Source organism: Trichechus manatus, unplaced genomic scaffold (genome assembly GCF_000243295.1).
Source record: "Trichechus manatus latirostris isolate Lorelei unplaced genomic scaffold, TriManLat1.0 scaffold00042, whole genome shotgun sequence".
Classification (NCBI taxonomy): Eukaryota; Metazoa; Chordata; class Mammalia; order Sirenia; family Trichechidae; genus Trichechus; species Trichechus manatus.
In genome coordinates, this window is record NW_004443978.1 from 7,516,956 (window position 1) to 7,533,601 (window position 16,646).

The following is a 16,646-nucleotide window of genomic DNA, read 5'->3' on the forward strand; positions in this document are numbered from 1 at the left end:
AGCCTAGAACAGTCCCACTGGACCTGGCACACATTAGGTACTTAGCCAATGAAAGGATGAAATAATTGTGTGTCCCCTTCCCCAGCATTACAAGCATTATATTCTCTTTCCATGCCTCATCTCCAAGCACAGTGCTCTCTTCTGGAGCCTTCCAGCACTGTCCAGGTTAGCTGATGCCTTATGCTGGTGGGGTGAGGGGCTATCAGGAGGCTGACAGCCCACCCCTCTGTTCCAATTCCTGGGGCCTGCCCTTTGGTAGCACGGCCTGTGTGTCAAGGGCAAGTGAAATTTGAACACCATGGAATAATTAAGGCAACCCCTAACTGCCACTGCCTTTGTATCTCCTTACCTCAACCCTAGATTCAAAGTTAGTGAGACATTCTTTCTGGTCCGGCACACCACACCAGGCTGTGTCTGGGGATACACTGGGGAGAGGAGCAGACCAGTCCTCATCAGCAATTACAAACAAGTCCTCCATTGTTAGCCGTGCCATCTGTTTTCTTGGTTTCTACCAATCGGGTGCCTGTGTGCACAGCATCACCAGGGCTGAGGGACTGCAGGGCAGTGAGATCAAGGAACCCCTTCATAAAGAGACCCTGTGCTAACGTTGGAGAGGGCCCTGAAAAGTTCAACCTCCCCAACTCAAGGAAGAGCCATCAAAAGATGCTCGGTGCTTGCCGTCTCCCAGGAAAAGAAATGGGGGCTCACAGTCCATTGGGGGGCCAGTAGGAAATCTGGATAATTACATTGTCCAGAGGGTCAATGGAAGACATTCTAGCTTATGACCAGCCATCAGCACCAGCCCAGGACTGCTCGTGCCTGTAGAGTACAACCAACGTGCAGAAAAGGACAGTGTTAACAGTGGTTTGAAATCAAACCAACTAAGGCAGGGAACGCTAGTGTATCATCCATGATCAGTTATTTATCCTGAAATTTCTAACCCCAATATTTGACGGAGGGATAGATTTTCATCAATACTTCGAAAACCATAGCTTCAAGGGAGTCCGCATTTCTTCCAGAGAGTCCTTGCTAAGTGTCAGCTGTCCTTTCCGTGGCGCTCCGAAAGTGGCCTGGTCACGGAGGCAGCCTTGGCAGACAGGGTCAGAGGGAATCCACTTACACCTGTGGGCACGAAGACAGCAGCCCTGGTCACTGGTAAAAGTCCTTTGTCGGGTCTGGTGCTGGTCTAGTGACACTGAATTCAAGACACTTGTGGGGTGGAAGACCCCACTTACATGAAATACCTAGAATAGGCAGGTGAATAGAAACCATAGTAGATTAGAGGCTCCAGGGGTGGAGGGGAAAGGGGGACTCAGTGCGTAGGGGTCCTGAGCTGTTAAGGGTGATGGAAATGTGCAAACAAATAGTGGTTATGGCTGTACAACATGGTGAATGTAATTAATGTCACTGAATTGTACGTGTGAAGAATGTTGAACGGCAAATGTTTTGTTACGTGTATATTTACCACAATCAAAGAAAAGTAAGCTGTGGGAAGTGGGCGCGAGGAGCTTGTTGCCTGAGGCCGTGAAAACGCTCATCTTTGACTGTATTTTAGACCAAGTAAGTCAAGAAGCGTTGGGCCCTGGGATCAGGTGTAACCGTTGGCACTGCCCTCAGTCTGCAGGCCTCCTAACACCATCTGCAACCTGCATCGTCAGTATTTTAATGTCTCGTTCGTTTCACATTTATAAATGTGGCGTAAACTAGTCGTTTGTCCTTCCAGGTGGAACTTCGAAGTGACTTTTCAGAAGACTTCACAGCTCAGGAATAAATGTTTATTAGTACTGCGTTCATTATCAAGTTGGAGCTGTGGGAGTGCCATGCTTTTATTCACTTCATTTTATGTTCTTTCCCTTCAGATTAAAATACGGAAAGGTCTCCTTACAATATTTGAGAAAGGTAAGATGCCACTTCAGTGGATTCTCCCAGCCGCCGTGCTGCGGGAAGAGCGGGGGCATGTAAATTTACTGACGGGCATCCTAACACGCTAAGGCTACACAGAGGCCCCTCCCGCGCGGGCCCCTCCGCCTCTGCTGCGCCCTGCCACCACCACCACCCCCGCCCCCCGCAGGGGCCGAGGCACTCCTGCCCCTGCGTGTCTGTGCTGCCTGCCTGCTGGGGAGACCCAGCCTCTCTTTTCTTCTACCCCATGAGCGCGCGCGTTCTGGGCGGAATCCGACACCGACACCTGCCATCCGGGAAAATGTCTTTGTCGCCTGCCCTTTTGTGTGCTGGCTGCTGGGAGCCAGTGGCTGCCGGGGCCGCCCCCTTTTTTGTTGCCCAAGCCCGGAGGAGCAGGATCTTGAGATGGGCCGATAAGACGAGGCACGTGCTGGGCTGGCCTTTGACCACTGGCCTTAAGGGAGGCTTCCAAGGCCTCTGTTTGGGGAGGGCAGATTGCCGAGGGAGCTGCTGAAAGGAACAGCTGGGGGAGGAAAAGCAGACAAAAGCTGGGGAGCACAGAGGGCGGAGAACCTGGGAATCGCTATGGTTTAGGACCCAGAGGGCAGACCGCCACATGCCAGGTGTGACCTCCGCGGGCCTCTGCTTTCTGCGGGGCCCAGGCTCTTGGCAGTGAGCACCCAAGGAGGGCCTTGCGGCAGTGTGCTGGCCGGAAATCCTCGCGGGGGTGGCGGGCTCCAATGGCTCACAGACGCTCAGGTGGAAGGGAGGCCAATTAATTGTAGCAGTAGCTGTAACAGCTCAGAGGCGAAGGACTGCGGATGGGTTGTCATTTATTAACCATATTGCCCACAGGGTAAAGCTTGGCACAGACGAGTCACTTGTACATGTGGAAGTGGATGTTAGGGTCTGCATGTTTTGGTTTTTCCAAAACACCACCCTCCTCCATCAGGCAGGGACTGTGCAGCCAGATGAACAGCCTTCACCACAGCAGAGTGACCCTGACCCAGCTCCCCTCTTCCCGGCAGCCGTGGCTTTGGCCCAGACCCGTTATTGTTCCATACTGGGCTGCGGCAGTCCTCAGAGGCAAGGCGGGCCACGCAGAGCCCAGGTGCTCAGCCGGAAATGGGCAGGCAGGGTCATACAGTGCACCCCCCCCCCATAATGGGGATCTCCTGCAGAAGTTATATGTGCTGGGACCCCACATCTATGCATGCCCTCCTGCCACAAGAGTGGCGAAGTGGGGCTTGAGTGGCCTGTGGATAGACCCTGAGCTTTTGTCTCAAGGAAGGGGCCAAGTGGTGGGCATCTGTGCTGGGCAGCCAGCGAGTGGAATTATCATATTCATAAGGTGGCCTTTCTGCTTTGTGGCTGGCCTGCTCATTCCGCAATCATGGGGTCCAGTGGGTGGGTCAGGAGCCACTGTAGGCTGAGGACAGGCAGGAAAAGCTGGGGACTGGGGGAATGCAGTGGGCAGTGGGGGCTGGCTCTGGCCCAGGGTGGGCTTGCCCTGTGGCCCCTGGCAGTCAGGGCCGCACTGCCCTCAGGTGCCAGAAGCCCCCGAGCGGCAGAGCTGCAGTGCCGCCCAGGCCTGCCGTGGGCTGGAGTTGGCAGGGTTCTGCTGTCTGCCTCCTACATAGCCGCAGTAACGTGCAGCCCCCCTTCCTCCTCGTTCTCCCTGGGTGCTGGGGGTGGGGGGGGACACAAAAATGATTTTCCTTCTTATCCAGAATACACAAAGCTTCACTTTTTCAGTTAATAGCTTTGAACATCACTTTGTATCTTCCATTTATTTGCATTTTTTGTTGTTTCCCTATCCAGTTGATCTAATAACAACATGCGTAGTGGTGGGGGGGGGGTGCTTTATAATGTGAAATCTTATACAGTTTGAGGCTAAGGCATTTCAAAATGGAGTATTATCTGGGATTAAATCAAATTTGTCCCCCCTGCTGCCCCCACACCTGGGTGAAATACTAGCACCCACCACCAGCTACAAGGAGAAGGAGAGGTGTGATTTGCCAGTCCCTTCTTTGTCCTGGGTGACCGTGTGGCTGCCCTGCCTTTGTCAGAGGCAGCGTGGCTTTAAAGAGGACAGTAGTGACAGCACTGGCCTTGGGACACACAGGGAAGGCTGCCCTGCAGGCCTGAGCCTGTTTGCAAGTATTGATTGGGAGGCTCTTCCTAGAAACAATAAGGGAAGGCCAGAAAATGGAAAAGGATACTGTCAGCGGACAAATTAACTCACTTAAATTAATTTCACATGTCAACAACAATAATAATAATTTCAAAGACCAAGCCCCAGCAGTGAAGCACGTTTTGAGGTTTGTTGCAAGCAGGGGTCACACAGGGAAGCCTTGGTTGTGATAACGCCAGGGTTTAAAATACGGTACAAGGGGAAGGGTGATGAAATGATGTACTTACTGCAGAACTCTCCTCGGGGAGCGCGTGCAGGCAACCGCGGGTCGGTGTTGCAGCAGGCATTCCTGTATTCCTCTGAGCACGCTTAGAATAGCCCTCGGGAAGGGGCAAGGTGCAAATACGTAGGTTTTAATTTTATTCCTTTTTCCTTCCAGTACTAAATAGCTGTATGCTCATCTGGACTCATTCAGACAAGCAGTTTAGTCCTGACCTCTAGTCCTAGCTCCTTTGGGGAATAATTGAGTGTAACTCATTGTGTAAAATATCAATACGTAATTATGTGTAGATTCTAGTAACACCAACAGGGATCCAAGCCCCTTCCTGTGGAGTTTTTACATGTTTTTCCATTGACTCTGGTCATGGACTCTTTCTCCCTTTTAGCCTTTTTTCTTCATTTTTTTACTTGTGGATTGGACCATAAGTCCAAATTAATTTCAAAAAGATTCATAGCTTCTTGTATGCTGCAGAAAAGCCCAGGGAAAAGGCTAGAAGGAAAGACATATTCATTCATTCGTTCATTCAGCGAACAGCTCAGCAAGCACAGCAGGGAAGGTTGTCAGACCCCTCTTCTGCGGGACACAGCTCCATTTCCCCGTACCACCTCCTGTCCTGAAACCTGGGGCCGCAGAAGCCTCGGTTGACTCGATCTGGCCTCTTTCTGCTTCCTCTGCAGGGGCGCTGGCTACCAGCGCGAGTGCCGAGCTTACAGTGCCTCTCGGAGCGAAGACAGATGAGACGCCCCCATCCCTGCTCCGAGTCCCCAAACTCAGAGAGTCTGGGAAACCTGGTCACTCTGCTAGTGCTCTCAACAAGTCTTCCACTGACTGACTTCTGCAGTGAAAGGAGAAGCCTGCTGGGATGCTTCCACCAGGACGCTCACGCTCGGCCATGTCTTCCTGTATTGAGCCTGGGACGTCACTGACAACCAGAAATGGCCCCACGTACATGGGCGTTGGCTGTGACTGGCCCAGGAAGAGCCCAGAGCAGACTCCCGGGGTTAGAGGGACCAGAGGGGCCGTTGGCTCTTGCACCCCCAGTGGTTTCCTCTAGTTTATGAACCCGCTCATGATTTAGAGGGGCTGGCAAAGCGACTGTTAAACAAATTGATTGAGGAATTTTGCCTGCACTGATTTTGCTAGTTTTTCTTCTGTTAGGATTTAAGGTTTGCTCAGAAATTTCATCATCATGGAAGTTGGCTTTCCCCAGGGTCTTTTGCCCAGGAGAAGTTTTACCTCAGTTGCTGGGTGTTTTTCCACCTGGTGCCTGATGCCCACCAACTGGGGAGAGGTTCTCCTGACCAGTCTGCAGGCCTCCAAGTCATAACCAAGATGCTCCTACCCCAGAGCCCTCAGACGGTTCTAGAGATGCAGGGCCTTGCTCCTGCACCATCTCCCGTCGAACAGAAAGCCTTCCACAGCTCGGCCCAATGCCACTAACACAACAGGCCTGGGCCCCTCCTGCGCCAGGGTGGGCGCCCCAGCATGTTGAATCGCCTCCTAAAGTTTCACCCCAGAATTTTGTTCTCCTGCCTGTTGCTGAGAGTACGCCAAGACAGAGGCCTTAGAATTATTTCTTGTCACACAGTTATAGGGTACTAGATTCTAAGCAAGGGATTTAATCCTTATTTTTTATCCATTTGGCTCCAAGAAGGCACCATTGGGCCTGTTTAAAAAAAAGAAAGAAAAGCCCAGCCTTTTGTCCATGGGTGGGCATTGCCTGCCCAGCAGCAGGGGAGACCCATCCTGTGCAGGCCCTCTGCTTCCCCCCAGGCACTCTGCTGGTAGGATCCCAGAAACTCACCAGTCTGTCACCCTCCACGTGGGTTTTACTCTTTTCAGATTGGTCTGGTGCCCTGTGCGGAGTCAGCCCCCTTAGGTACTGCTGAAACTCACAAGCACAGAGGAGCAAGGGAAACACAGCCACCAAGGCCCACGAGAGAGGCCGTTCCATGTCCCCTCCCTGCTCGCCTCCCCCCAGGGCAGCCATTTTCACTGAGGAGTCTGTGGGCTCCGTCAACACTGAATTGGTTTGGCACATGGCTGGCTTTTGCAGGAGAGATGGGCAGACACTCTTGAAACAAGTGAGAGGGTTGAGAACACCTCTCTTGTAAATTCCAGAGAAAATTCTTTTTCTGCCTTATAGGGAGTTGCAGGTAGAGTTTGAGGCCAGCCCCACCCCCACACCCCAGACAAGCAGCTGGAGTGCTATGTGAGCATGAGAGAATGGGGAACATTCCGAAGTAGAAGTAAGCTTTAGTCCCCTTGGCTGTTTCATGAGTGGGCCCAGTGTACTCACTGACTGGGGGCTTACTGGCACTGTAAAGGTGACTGGGAATCAGGGCATTTCTCACTGTGTCAGCAAATCCCCGACTCATCCCTCCCTACTGCATTAATGGTTTGGGCTTTCTGGTCAGCCTGGGTTTGCCTGCGGAGCTCAGGCGTGAAGCAGTTGCTGAGCTGCTTCATTCCATATTCACGAAGCCTGGCCTCCTTCACACAGAGCCATTGCCTGCATGTCCCTGGGCCCCAGAGCCCCGTGGGAGCCTCTTAGCAGGTACCTTTGGGGAGGGCGTTTTAGCTTCAGCTCTAGGCCCCCCTGTTGCAGAAGCACATAGATAGAATTCTTGGTTTCAGTGGAAAGTAAGTGTCCAGATTTGGAAGTCATGTTTAACTCTCAGGACTTCTGCTCCATGATTTCAGTTTACCTCCACAGGTCAGTACTCCTGGCCTCAGAGTAAAAATTAGGTTGTTGGCAGTGAAAAACTAGACTTTCTTGTAATCCCTAGCAATTTTAGCAACCCCATGACCCCAAGTTGCAGTCCGCAGCTCTGTGACGTGGCTGTTTCTGGGCCACTGTTCTCAGTCACAGTTTTGTGGTAGAGACATGGGGTGGGGGGAGCAGGGAACCTGGCCATTGTGTTTGCTTGTGATCACGTGGACTTGAATCATTTCTGTTGTTTGAGGTGGAAAATTGAAATGAAGATTTTTTTGCGCTTAGAAAAGCAAATATTGTGCATTTGTAATAAATGCCTTTCAGCAAAATCGTGGAGGGTCGCTCAGCCAGTACGGACCCACCCTGAGCCACAGTGCCGACTCATCACATTAATAAGTCAGCCATCTACAAACAGAATCATCCCTAATTGGCCCAAAATGTGGGAAGACTCGCTGGCTCCCAGGCAGGCGGGCCCGGCCCTCGCGCTCTGCTTGCCGATCTCCATCTCCAGCAAAGCTGGTGTCGGTTTTTGTACTTAAAAGATAGTAATGCCACAGAATGATGACTTTCTTTTACATAGTAAAACCTTCAGTAGACAGGGCCATTTAAGTGACTGTCACAAGTGTCTTTAATTATATGCAGTTAAGGCTGCAGTTCCCAGAAGCCACCGGGTGAAGAGCGGGCTTCTGAGCCTTGAATCTATGATCTGGGTTGGTTAATGGGACCCTTCGCCTTACAAAGAAGAGATCATGCAGATCCATAGAGCAATGCAAATCGTGTCTTCCTGGTCTTAGGTGTTATAGCCTGCTCTTCATTCACTGTTACACAGTAAACCTGTGAAAGCTGGAACCTGTGTAAGGTGGAAACCCGTCAAAGGAAAACTCAGAAGATTTTCCACTAAAACAAGCGCTAGAAAAGTGATAAGACAGCACCCTGTCAAAGGCGAAAAACTTGCGGGACCCAGAAAAACAAGGCAGTCCTATCACGTTCCGGCTCTCCCAGGTTTCACTGTATTTGTATTATGTGGAGGTTGTAGAATACTTTAAAATTTACTGTGATGTCTTATCTGGGACTGTGTTACATTTATATCTGCTGAAGGAGGATGTCTGCATCCAAAGGGAAATTCAGCATCAAACAACCATTATTTTAGTTGCACTCAATGTCTGTGTATGACATACACAATAAGTGAATGTTTTCTTATTTTCAGGCCTACAATATTCAGTTTGTGTAAATAAGGAAAAAATTTGATGAATATTGTAAATTAAGTTATAGTGTGTCATGTGATTTCTCTTTTGCTCTCTTGTTATTTAATTTTCCTAATGCTCCACATCTAGGTTTATGTTTGTGCGGTATAGACCTTGGTGTGTAATCCACCTTTGCTGGCACATGTGTCAGCCAGGACCATGCTGTGACGGAGGCATGCCAGCAGACAAGCACACAGAACTTCGATGACCACCACTTGACTCTCCTCTCTTTAATTCTGATTTACAGTGATGATTTAATAAAGTGGAAACACACCACTTATGTGCTATGTATTTCATTTGTCTTTAGTTTGGTTGGAAAATCAAGTTTTTCTTGGGGTCTAATAAAAAGTGGTTTGCATTTTAGTGGTGAGGTTATTCAAAAGCAGTTTTCTAACCAATGCCTTAAAAATGTATCCAAAATGGTAGCCAGCACCAATCCAGGGAAATTTACAAATGTGTTTGTCTAAAATTGACCTCTCAGTTCATAACATGGAGTGGTAAGATTCAGTCACCAGAGGATTTGAGTTCAGGCATCATTGTCTACATAGATTGAAGTCCATCTACCTGCTGCTGTGATTTGTATCAAGGCCCACAATGAGCTGTGCAGATCCTGCACCTGGCATATTCCCAAAGACCTGGAACCCTCCCTATGAGCAAGGGGCTGATCTGGAAGGAGTGTCTTTGTGAATAAGGGTTAGAGAGAGGTGTACCAATGACCTCCTGTTGGTGTGGCTGACCGTGGTTGGTGGCCTGGACTCAGGAATGGCAGCTATCACCTTCTGATGACCTGGGCAGGTGGCCTCTGCCATGCTCTGGGCAGCCCTGAGCTTTCAGGACATGTGAGCATCAAGCTTTGTAAAAATCATCCATGTGTCCATTTAGCAAACATTTGCTGAGGACCCATTACAAAACATTTCAGTGACCTCAGAAAGGATGGCTTCCTGTCACTCAAGTAGTAGAGCCTGAGTCAATTTGGCTTCTTTAGCTTTTGTGTGATAGCAGGAGCTTGCTCAAAGGTATGGCATGTTTTAATGCTTGGTTTCACATAGAATGAAGCTTGACTTGGAGTTTTGGAGGCTTTCTTGCCTAGAAGCAGTGGTTCCAAGCCTTGTAGCACATCAGAATATTTAGGAAGCTTTGTAAAATGCAGATTCCTGCCTTCTCCCCTCCAGATTCAGATTCACCAGGTCTATGGTGGACCTCAGCATATGTATTTCTTAAAGCTACCCGGAAGATCCTGGCAGGTAGCTATACCCTGGGGTGGAGGAAGTATCAGATCAGACTGCGTGTAGAGCAGCCGGCTCCTCCACAACTGTTCGTTGTCATTGTGCTCCAGCCGGTCGCTGCTGATCCAGCTTTGTAGATGGCCTCCATTCCCTCCGGATAATTTATGGACCCTTGTTAAATTTGGAAATGGTTATTAGAAATTCAAAAGATATTGTGACGAATGTCTCAAAGTAATTTATTATTTACAACATAAAGCTAGAAGGGGGGGACAGCGGTCACCTTTGCAAAGCGTGAGTCAAATCTTAGGCCACATCATGCAAGGCCTTCAGCACAGTTCCAACTGCCAGTGGTTCCGAAGGGCCATTGCCGCAGATAATGCTCTCCTGGGCCTTAGTTGACTGGCTTCTGCCAGGTGCCTGAAGTTAAAGAAAGAATACCCTTGAGGTGCTTCCAGGCCATGATATAATTCTCTAAGTGTTCCAGGAAAAATGCTGGGGTTATTTGTGTTTCCTGCAGTAAAGAGTATCTCCCAGCAATAAGACTTGGACATCTGTATTTGTTCACTTCTATACACATTTGAGCTAGCATTGTAGGCCTGTGTGTGTGCACAAAGTAAATCAAGGCCACTTTGATTTATTGAACAGCTTGTCAATGAGAACTATTATCATTTACTCTTCCTTCTATAAATGGAAATGCATTTCATTTTTCAAATAAAAAATTAAAGTCATGGGAATGGAACAGAATGTAAACTTTATCCCGTGCACTTGATTTACTCAAGGCACAGATCTACAGGTGGAAAAATTGGCCCCCGTACTCCAACCACCTCCTTCCGCAGATACTGAAGCCGAGACCCCGACACTGGCTCACTGGGTTTCCCACAGCTAGAAAGCAGTAGTGCCAGGCCGGAGCTAACTGTCCTGGCTCCCATTCCTTGATGACTCCCTGTTCAGCAGAAGTCCATGGACTGTTTGTTGCGAATGTAGTTTCTGTGCACCTTTTGCTTACTGCTGAATTTCCTGGGTGGTGCAAATAATCAATGAGCTGTGCTGCTAACCAAAATATTGGAGGTTCGAGTTTGCCCTGAGGCACCTTGTAAGAAAGGCCTGGCAACCTACTTCCAAAAAATCAACCATTGAAAACCCTATAGAGCACAGTGCTACACTGACACACATGGTGCTGCCATGAGTCGGAGTCTACTCATGGCAACTGGTTTAATGTTGGATACAATGTAATGACAGTAGGAGGGAGGGGGAGTTTTTGTTTGGGGGGCATTAAGTTTATGTTAATGGTGATGGAATATTTTGGAAAAGGATAATGATAATGGTAGCACAACATGAAAAATAATAATCAATGTCATTGAATTCTAAGGTTACCTAGTGCTGCTATAACAGAAATACCACAAGCAGGTGGCTTTAACAAAGAGGAATTCTCTCACAGTCTAGTAGGCTAGAAGTCCAAATTCAGGGCATCAGCTCCAGAGGAAGGCTTTCTCTCTCTGTCAGCTCTGGAGGAAGGTCCTTGTCATCAATCTTTCCTTGGTCTAGGAGCTTCTCTGTGCAGGAACCTCAGGTCCAAAGGATGTGCTCTGCTTCCGGTGCTGTTTTCTTGGTGGTATGAGGTCCCCATATCTCTCTGCTCACTTCTGTCTTTTATATCTCAAAAGAGATTGGCTCAAGACATAATCCAATATTGTAGATTGAGTCTTGCCTCATTAACATAACTGCCGCTAATCCCATCTCATCAACATCATAGAGATAGGATTTACAAAACATAGGAATATCACATCAGATGACAAAATGGTGGACAATCACACAATACTGGGAATTATGGCCTAGCCAAATTGATACACATATTTTTGGGGTACACAATTCAATCCATGACAAATTGTAAACGTGGAAATTGTTGTGTTGATAAATGTTTTGATGTATGTATTTTTACCAAAATATTTCATTCATTATCTCATTACCTGAAGGAAGTTTGTTTCAGGAGTTTAAGAGAAAGAAGGTAAAGATACATCAGTGTCATACACCACAAGAACCACCCTTGAGTGGGGTTGAAAGAGTCTTGCTCCAAAGACCCAGAACAGAGGTTCTTAGCATGCTGCCCACTGCAGCTTACACCACAGCACTGCCCTTAGAGAACTTAGCAAGACCAGCTGACAGCCCAGCACTGTGCTCTAAGGAAGATGGGTTATTTTAAATAATAGTAATATTAGCCCCAAATCTACTCTCAAATGTGAGTGAAACAGACTACAGCAACAAAACAGTAGGAGTACTCAGAAATGATACTGTTTCTGAGTACACCCACTCCTCACTTATCAGTATGGTTAGGTTTGAAAGACCAGGTCATTATGTGAAAATCAGCATTATGTGAAAATGGAAGATGACCATATCAGATCACAAAATGGAAGATGATGACATCATTACATAACTGCCAAATTAAATCACTACATAACTGCCAGACTACTGAGAATCATGGCCCAGCCAAGGTGACACATAACCTTAACCATCACAGCCAGCATTACTCTTGTCTCACACCTCAGCATTCGTTATCGCCAGATATACATTGTTGATGCATGAAATAGTCGAATAATAGATTCTTTTACTATTGTCATAAATGCTAAATGTCAGATAACGAGATAGCCAATAAATGAAGAGTAAGTGTACTATAAAAGAATTTGCTGGAGTGGAAATTTCTTGTTTTTTATTGCTATAATTTTTAATTAAAAATACTTTTAATACTTCTTAGAGGTTGAAGTGTGTCCCCTAGAAAGTTATGTTTAAGTCCTAAGCCCTGTACCTGTGAACATGACCTGTTTGGGAACAGGGGTTTTCTTTTGTTATGTTAATGAGGTCATACCTGAGTAGGGTGGGTCCTAAATCAGGGTGGATTAACCAGTAAGTAAGGTATGCGTGGGCTTACATTAAGCAAGTTATGCATGGGCTTACTTGTGTTTACTTACTCAACTGTAGTGCACAATTTCACTTGGGTTTCAGTACATCCTTGATGTGGTGAAAAACAGGTGAAAGTGTGCACTACAGATTAGTAAGTAATCACAAGTAAGCCTGTGCCTAGCTTGCTTATTGGATAATCCATTCCTAAACCTAATCACTTCTGAGAGATATAAAAAGAGCAGAATAAAGGGGATTCTGGGAAGATGGTGACATAAACAGACCATTGTTCCAACCCTCCCCCACAAATACAACAAGGAAATGGTGCTCAGCCTTGAGGGACTCTGAATTTGGTGAGCAGAGGACATCAGGCGAAACTGCAGACAGGCAAGAATCAATGACTCAACGAGTCACATATGGTAGGAAAATCACTTCTCCCACCATCCCTGTCCCTCCCCCTAGCCACATCGGCCACCAGCTGCTGTGAACTGAGGAAGCAACCCCAGCTAAAGAGCCCCCTTCCCTAAACACCACACCCCCAACATGTACAAAGACACAGGACCCAAAGCTTATCCTCTAAAATCAACAAGGCAGACTTCTGCAGGGGTCAGTTCAGAGAGTTCCAGCACCTCCTCACCTGGACACTGTCAGCTGCAAGTCTGTTGTGAACTGCTACAGAAGGTCCCTGCAGTGGAGTCTGCTCCCATAGTCAACACTCTACCTGCCTCCCTGAGCACCCCATAGCTCAAGCCTCTGTAACCAACAGGACAGACCTCCCTGGGGGTCAATTTGGGCTAGTCTGCCCCCACTTCAGTCAGGGCTGAGGACTGCTGACTCAGGCTGCTATGTGCTAGAAAGCAGGTGTCTTGAGTGGAAGCTGCACTCAGCCAAAAATCTACGAGGGTGGCTCTGATAGCAACAAGGCAGACTTACCTAAGAGTTTGTTCAGAGCGTAACAACCACTTCCCCCACACAGTAAGTGTTGGTTGCCAGGCTGGTGTGAAATGCTACAGAAGGCCCCTGCAGTGGAGTCTGCTCCCATAGTCAGCACTCTACCTGTCTCCCTGCACACACCATAGCTCAAGACCCAAGAACCAACAGGGAAGACCTCCCTGGGGTCTGTCTGTCCCCCTTTTGGTTGGCACTGGGACTGCTGACTGAGGCTGCTCTGTGCTAGGAAGCAGGGGTCTTGAGTGGAGACTGCACTCACAGCCAACAATCTACTGGGTGGACTCTGATAGCAAGAAGGCAGACCTCCCTAGGAGTTCAATCAGAGTGTGACAGCACCTCCTCCACCTGGCTACAAGTGGCTGCCAGGTTGCTGTGAATTGCTATAGAAGGCATCCTGCAGTGGATTCTGCTCCCATAGTCAGCACTCTACCTGCCTCTCTGTGCACCCCATAGCTCAGGCCTCTGAATCCAACAGGACAGACCTCCCTGGGGGTCAGTTCAGGTCTGTCCGCTCCCACTTCCCATTGGTGCTGTGAACTACTGACAGACTGCTCCACATTAGGAAACAGACATCTTGCGTGGAGGCTACACCTACAGCCAACATACTATGGGGAGAGGGGGAGGCACTCTGATAGCAACAGGGCAGACCTCCCTGGAGGTCAGTTCAGGTCTGTCTGCTCCCCCTTCCTGTTATCACTGAGCACTGCTGACCGAGGCTGCTATGTGCTAGAAAATAGGCATCTTGAGTGGATGCTGCACCCATAGCCTACATATTACAGAGTTGGGTGGGGGGGCTGTGATAGCAACAAGGCCAACCTCGCTGAGGTTCTGTTCAGAATATGACAGCCCCTCCTGCACCCGGTAACTATTGGCTGCTGGACTGATACAGACTTCTACAGAAGGTTCTCTGCAGTGGATCAGGAAACAGGTCACCTAAGTGGAGACTGATCCCCCAAAAACCACAGGGTCACTGGGCTCTAAAAGTAACCAGACGTTTCTCAGAGGTCTTTCTGGAGAATGCCAGCCCCTCCTCTTCCTGAAACAGAGGAAAATCAGCCTGTGCTTCCCTTAAATGCCAGCTCATCTATAAGCAGTCCCCACAGAGCAGTAACCTCCCGACATAAAATAGTCCTGGACCAGATGGCTTTACTGGGAAATTCTACCAAATATTTAGAGAAGAATTGACACCAGTCCTGTTTGAACTCTTCCAAAAGATAGAGAAGGAAGGAATACTCCCTAATTCAACAACACAAAGACATCACAAGAAAACTACAGGCCAGTATCTATTCTGAATATAGATGCAAAAGTCCTTAACAAAATACTGGTGAACAGAATCCATATTAAGAGTCATACACCATGACCAAGTGGGATTTATTCCAGGAATGGTTCAACATTAGAAAATCAATCAATGTAATACACCACTTCAATAGAAAAAATGAAAAGAACCACATGATCATCTCTATGGTTGCAGAAAAGGCATTTTATAAAATCCAACACCCTTTCTTGATGAAAACACTCAAGAAGATTGGAATAGAAGGGAAGTTCCTCAATATGATTCAGGGTGTATATGAATAGTCAACAGCCAACATTATACTTAATGGAGAAAGATTGAGAGCATTCCCCCTTGAAACTGGGAATAAGAGGGCTGCCCACTGTCACCACTTCTATTCAGTATTGTGTTAGCAGTCCTAGCCAGAGCAATAAGACAAGAAAAAGAAATAAAATGTATCCAGATTAGAAAAAAACAAGTAATATTATTTCTATTTGCAGATGACATGTTCTTAAATATATAAAATCCCAGAGAGTCCACAGAAAGCGTCTAGAAATAATAGAGGAATTTAGCGAAGTTTCTAGGTGCAAAGTAAACAAAAATCAGCTGGGTTTCTATACACCAGCAATGAGAAATCTGAAAGGGAAATTAGAGAAACAATTCCATTTACAGTAGCATCTAAGAGAATAAAATACCCAGGAATAAATTTAACTAGGGATGTGAAAGACTTATACAGTGAAAATTACAAAACACTGCTGAAAGAGATCAAAGAAGAATTAAATAAATGCAAAGATGTTACATGTTCATGGTTTGGAAGACTTTATGTTGTTAAGATGTAAATACTACCCACAGTTATCTATAGATTCAATGCAATCCTGATCAAAATTCCAACAGCTTTCTTTGTGGAAATGGAAAAACAAATCCTCAACTTTATATGGAATGGCAAGAGGCCCCAGATAGCTAAAGCAATATTGAAAGAGAAGAATAAAGTAGGAGGACTCACATTTTCTGATATTAAAACATATTATACCACTACAGTAATCAAAACAGCCTTGTACTGTGATAACAACAGACACATAGACCAATGTAATAAAATTGAGAGTCCAGAAATAAACCCACACATCTATGGTGAACTGATTCTTGACAAGCTTGCTAAGTCCCTTTGATGGGGAAAGAAGTGTCTCTCCAATAAATGATGTTGAGAACATTGGTTTTCCACATGCAGAAAAATAAAACAGGATCCATGCCTCACACCACACACAAAAACAAATTAAAAATGGATTGAGGACCTAAATGTGAAAACTAAAACCTTAAGATTCTTAGAAGAAAATACAGGGGCAACGCTGTTGGTCCTAGCTTTTAACAATGAATTGTGTAATATAATAACAAAAGCACAGACAGCAAAAGACAAAATAAATAAATGGATCTCACAAAAATTAAAAACTTTTTTTATCAAAAGACTTTACTAAAAAAGTGAAAAGCTAGGCTATCCATTCAGAGAATATCTTCAGAAACCATATATCTGGTAAGAATCTAATAACCAAAATATATATAAAACTTTGACAACTTAACAACAACAAAAACAAAATACCCAGTCATAAACTGGCAAAGGACTTGAATATGCATTTCACCAAAGAGGACATTCAAATGGCCACCAAACAAATGAAAAGATGCTCAATGTCATTATCAAACAGAGAGATGCAAATTAAAACCACAGTGAGATACCATTTCACTCCCATTAGGATGGCCAAGATAAAAAAGAAAAACCAAATAGAAAATGACAAATATTGGGGAGGATGTTGGGAAGTTGGAACCCCTATCCACCGATAGTGGGAATGCAAAATGGTACAGCTGTTGTGGAAAACAGGGTGGTGGTTCCTTAAAAAACTGAAAATAGAACTACCATGTTGTTGTTGTTGTTAGGTGCTGTCAAGTCGGTTCCGACTCATAGCAACCCTGTGTACAACAGAGAGAAACACTGCCTGGTCCTGCACCAATCCTCACAATTGTTGTTATGCTTGAGCCCATTGT

At 46.8% G+C, this 16,646-nt stretch overlaps 1 protein-coding gene across 3 annotated transcripts in view; it reads left to right on the forward strand.

Moving 5' to 3' along the window:
* Positions 1 to 10,262, forward strand: part of RALGAPA2 (Ral GTPase activating protein catalytic subunit alpha 2) — a 388,120-nt gene extending 377,858 nt beyond the window's left edge. The window contains exons 39-40 of one of the 3 annotated variants that reach the window (XM_023731401.1): positions 1,860 to 1,899; positions 8,367 to 10,262. In XM_023731401.1, the coding sequence (XP_023587169.1) occupies positions 1,860 to 1,864 (5 nt within the window). In that variant the 3' untranslated portion in view covers positions 1,865 to 1,899; positions 8,367 to 10,262. Of the gene's footprint in view, positions 1 to 1,859; positions 1,900 to 4,993; positions 6,493 to 8,366 lie in introns of those variants that run through there. The other 2 variants (XM_023731400.1, XM_023731398.1) reach the window with 2 other exon arrangements.
* The last annotated feature ends 6,384 nt before the right edge of the window (positions 10,263 to 16,646 follow it).